This window comes from Centruroides vittatus, unplaced genomic scaffold, assembly GCF_030686945.1.
Source record: "Centruroides vittatus isolate TY-2023 unplaced genomic scaffold, ASM3068694v2 scaffold_2931, whole genome shotgun sequence".
NCBI lineage: Eukaryota > Metazoa > Arthropoda > Arachnida > Scorpiones > Buthidae > Centruroides > Centruroides vittatus.
Window position 1 is genome coordinate 367504 of NW_027122696.1, and position 4604 is coordinate 372107.

The window sequence follows — 4604 nt, forward strand, 5'->3', positions numbered from 1 at the left end:
CTAAATAATAATAGCTTCTTAAGTATTTTTAAAAAATGTTTTATTTCTTTAAAAAAACCATAAATTTCTGGGTAGATAGATAGACAGATAACACTTTATTGCACCAAAAATACAGCTACGCTGGATCCGCGCTGGATCCAGCTGGAATGATTTCAATCCAGCAAAAATCCAGCTGGATTGAAAACACTGCTGGATTGCAATCCCTAGTCGTGACCCCTAGTCGTGACCCTCCCTTTAATATCAACGTGATCCCCTTGGCGGTTGCAACTCCTTGGTTGAGAAACGCTGCTTTAAATATTAAGTTGTATAAATTCATTTAGAAGAAAAGAATACAAGCTTGTTTTTATTATGAATATATTATCTTTTAAGATTTATTTATTTTTTTCTCGTTCCAACACACTACAGACTTTTAGATTTGACTGATGTATACTGCATAATAAATTGGCTTGTTTCTAAAATGTGTTTTTCTGGAAACATGGTGTGTACACCTTTGTGTTTATCTATATACATATTGAAAACCACATTTTTCTCGCTCAAAAATATTTTAACTCGAAACATATATATATTTAAATCAAACAATAATTTAATACACATTTGTGTTTAAAATTTTCAGTATTTATAATGTGTATATTTTAATCAAGTACAGAAGAAATCATGTATGAAATTATACATTGACCAGGATTATTTCATAAATACAAAGCAATAATATATCGTAGAAGCAACCATATTTCTTATAATATACAAAATGACGAAATTTATCAGTGAAATTCATGAAAGTGTATCTATAATTTAAGATACAGGCAGGTAACTTATCTTTTTGCATTTAGCTATCGATCATATTTGTAACAGATGATTATAACTAATAGTCATTTTTTGATGTAATTGCAGAATGCTCTATTTTCTTACACGCCCATTTGGACTACAATACTATTAAATTAAGGTTCATTTGTTCTACTAACCGTTACTTAGAACACATGTTTAATATTAACTGCATTAACTTATTTTTCAACATACGTAGTAATGATTTATAACTTTGAAACAATACTGTATCACTCCATATATTTACAAGGATTCCTGATACAAATAGTCAGTATACATATGAAATCAACGTGGTGAAATATAAAGGTATTTTTACCAACATGGAACCATAAAACTTATCTGTGACAATATTTCCCGAATTTTTTTAAAATTTTTGTTTATAAATATATAAACAAAAATTAAAAATTTTTTTTTCGCTGTTGCAAAAATAGTTAGAAAACTGTATATTTATATATATATATATATATACCATATATATATACACCCGGCCTATATATGTAGGGTGTATAATACACCCTATATATATAGGAAGTATTTTTTATCTTAAGTAAGATGACCAGATGTCCCGGATTGTGCAGGACTGTCTCGGATTTCGGTTGTTAGCCCTGCATTGAACACCGTCCCGGAAAGTGTCCCGCATTTGGTCATATAACATTTTCAACATGTTCAAGTTGTCAAGAGCACAAAGTTGTCGTTTTATTTTACTACTAGTAGCCCGGAACGCCCCGTAGTGGACGTTCTAGCAGCAACGGTGTCATTCCAAGGTATAAATAATAAATTCCTATTGCAATAATATACTGAATTTATTATTAATTTAAATAATATCTAGGGGTGCCCCTAGTTGCCGGCATACCATGATAGATATACAAACAGCGCCCTGAACTTGTGAAAAAAACAATATTTTTTTCTATAGAGCAGGGCTTCCTAAACTGTGCGTCGTGACGCCCTGGGGCGTCGCGGCGCTATCCTAGGGGTGTCTCGAGACGGTACCCACAGGTCGCCTGCACGCGACGTAATGAGTGAAAGCGCGGTGCATGCGTCTCATCACACCGCTCCTTCATTTTCTCTCTCTTTCGTTCAATCTTTAGTGTTCGTCGATTACAAGCGTTGTTAAATAAGTGTTTTGATTTCAAGTGTGTTGTATTTAATCTACGCATCGTAAAATGGATAGCTTTATTCAAATAAATAGAAAACGTGTCGAAGACTCAGGAAAGAGTACAAAAAAAATTGCAAAAAAACGAAAAAAGTACAGAAAATATGATGACCAATATTTAGATTTTGAATTTACCTACGCTAGCGAAGAAAATGTGGAATTACCCCAATGTGTTGTTTGTCATAAGGTGCTGGTTGCCGAAAGTATGCTTCCTAATAAATTGATACGTCATTTAGAAACAACTCACAGTAATTTACAAGGAAAACCGCGAGTTTTTTTTTTTCTAAGAAATTTGCGAGAACTGAAAAATCCGTCAATATCCCTGTTTTCCAGAGCTTCTATCTCCTCCAAAGCACTGCTCGCTTCTTACAAGATCGCTCACCGTATTGCCAAATGCAAAAAACTCGCACACGATTGCTGAAGATCTTATTTTACCTGCAGCAATTGATATGGTATCAGTGATGATTGGAGAATCGGCGGCTAAAGAAATAAAAAATATTCCTCTTTCTAACAATACGATTAGTCGTCGCATACCTGACATAGCTGAAGACATTAATGAGCAAATCCTGAAAAAACTTTCTGGTTTATTTGCCATTCTACGGGATGAAGCGTCAGACAGTAATAATGACCTAAATTAATATGTTACGTGCGATACATGGAAGAAACAAATGTATGTGAGGATTGTTATTTTGCAAAGAAATGACTGATACCGGGAAGACTAGTGGTTTGTTTGCGATCATAGATTCATACATGAAAGAAAATAACATTCAATGAGAGAACTGTGTTGGTGTGTGTACAGATGGAAATCGCGCGATGTCAGGGCAGTATGGAGGACTTCAAGCTCTCATTAAAACCAAGGCTCCAAATGCAAAATGGACACATTGCGTCATACATAGGGAGGCCCTAGCTACAAAAAATATTTCACATGAATTAAATCTTATGATGGATATAATTATAAAAGTGGTAAACTTTATCAAAACAAGAGCCGTTAAGGCGAGATTTTTCCAAAAGCTTTGTGAAGATTTAAGTGCGAGCATACATCTTTACTGTAACTCTCGTTGGCTGTCGTGAAATAACGTACTCTCTCGTGTATACGAATAAAAAAATGAGTTGTACACGTATTTATTGATCGAATCGCATCGTGACGCAGAAAAGTATAAAGGTGCTGACTTCTTAATAAAACTGGCATATCTTTGCGACATATTTTAGAAATTAAATGTCCTTAATAAATCGCTGCAGGGAAACGAAACGCATATACTGCAACTGGCTGATAAAATTGCAGCGTTTAAAATGAAGTTGCTGTTGTGGAAAACGAAAATAGAAAAGGAGCAAGGGAATACTGGCTGTTTTCCTGTTTTAAATGGCTTTCAGCAAAAAACATCTATTCAAAATTAGGAGCCAAGTTTGAAATTGATATTTATCCAACACTTATCAACATTAAGCACCCATTTTGATACATACAGTATTTTCCAAAGAATCTAGATTAATACGATTGGATTAGAGACTCATTCCAATCGACCCCACCCTTTCAACAGCCGATGAAGAACAGCTGTTAGAACTATCTTGTAATACGAGCCTAAAACTACGATTCGATAAAGAAAAACTATTTGAATTTTGGAGCAATATATCCCAAGAATATCCTACTATAAATACTACAGCTTTGAAGGTTATTTTACCGTTTTTTTACGTCGTACTTGTGTCAAACTGGCTTTTCTGCAGTTGCAGTAATCAAGTCGAAATACAGGTCACAAATAAATTTAGAAAAAGAAATGAGAGCAGCCATTTCAAAACTTCAGCCCCGATTTGAGAAGTTATGCTCAGAAAAGCAAGCTCATCTTTCTCATTAATTGTACAGTTTTGTTTTGTAATAAATAATAATTATTAAGATTCTATATTCTTTGGAGTTTTCTTTAAATAATAAAGTAATTTTAATCTCTGCTAGAGCTACACGCCGGTGTCTTCTTTTAGAAGGGCGTCGCAAATAAGCTACAGCCTGTAAAGGGAGTCGCAGTATAAAAAAAATTGAGATCCCCTGCTATAAAAAGTTATTTTTAAGTTTATTTATACATTTATGTATTTATATATTTTTCTATTAAATTATTTATTAATGAATTAGTTATTATTATTATATATATGTATGTCAGAAGTCCACCCCATTTTTAGCTCCCACAACACAAAAGCGTTTCGCATTTCAACCTAACATATCTGATTACTTTAATCTTAAGACAATGAAATAACTTATTTGGATCTCATTATATTGGGAATAAGGCATAGACAAAAGTTATAGGGTTTCGTTGGGCCAATCAATTGGAGACCTTGGATGTGACCTTGACCTTGACCGTCAAGATCATTTGAGGGTGTAGTTGTTGCGATAGTAGTCCTGCTCAGTACGAGAGGAACTTCAGGTTCAGACACATTGTTACGGTGGTGTACGGACTCTCGAGTGTCGACCATCCTGAACTTGTGCCCGGCAAAGTTTTCCGTTATCCGTAATAAACGCCATTGCTCTTTTCTAAGTATTAAAGCCGGAAAAACTGCACAATTTATATAAACCGATTAATAGTTTACAAAGTGTGGTTAACCAGTGATAAGACTGAAGAAAATAGGCGAAATGAATTTGAATAAATTAAAA

The 4604-nt window shown here is 34.0% G+C and overlaps 1 protein-coding gene across 1 annotated transcript; it reads left to right on the forward strand.

Annotated features, from left to right (window-relative positions):
- The first annotated feature begins 1982 nt into the window (after nucleotides 1-1982).
- Nucleotides 1983-2610, forward strand: LOC136987950 (zinc finger BED domain-containing protein 5-like). Its single transcript, XM_067285718.1, has 2 exons — nucleotides 1983-2220; nucleotides 2306-2610. Exons 1-2 carry the CDS (start codon nucleotides 1983-1985, stop codon nucleotides 2608-2610), a joined length of 543 nt encoding a protein of 180 aa, XP_067141819.1.
- The last annotated feature ends 1994 nt before the right edge of the window (nucleotides 2611-4604 follow it).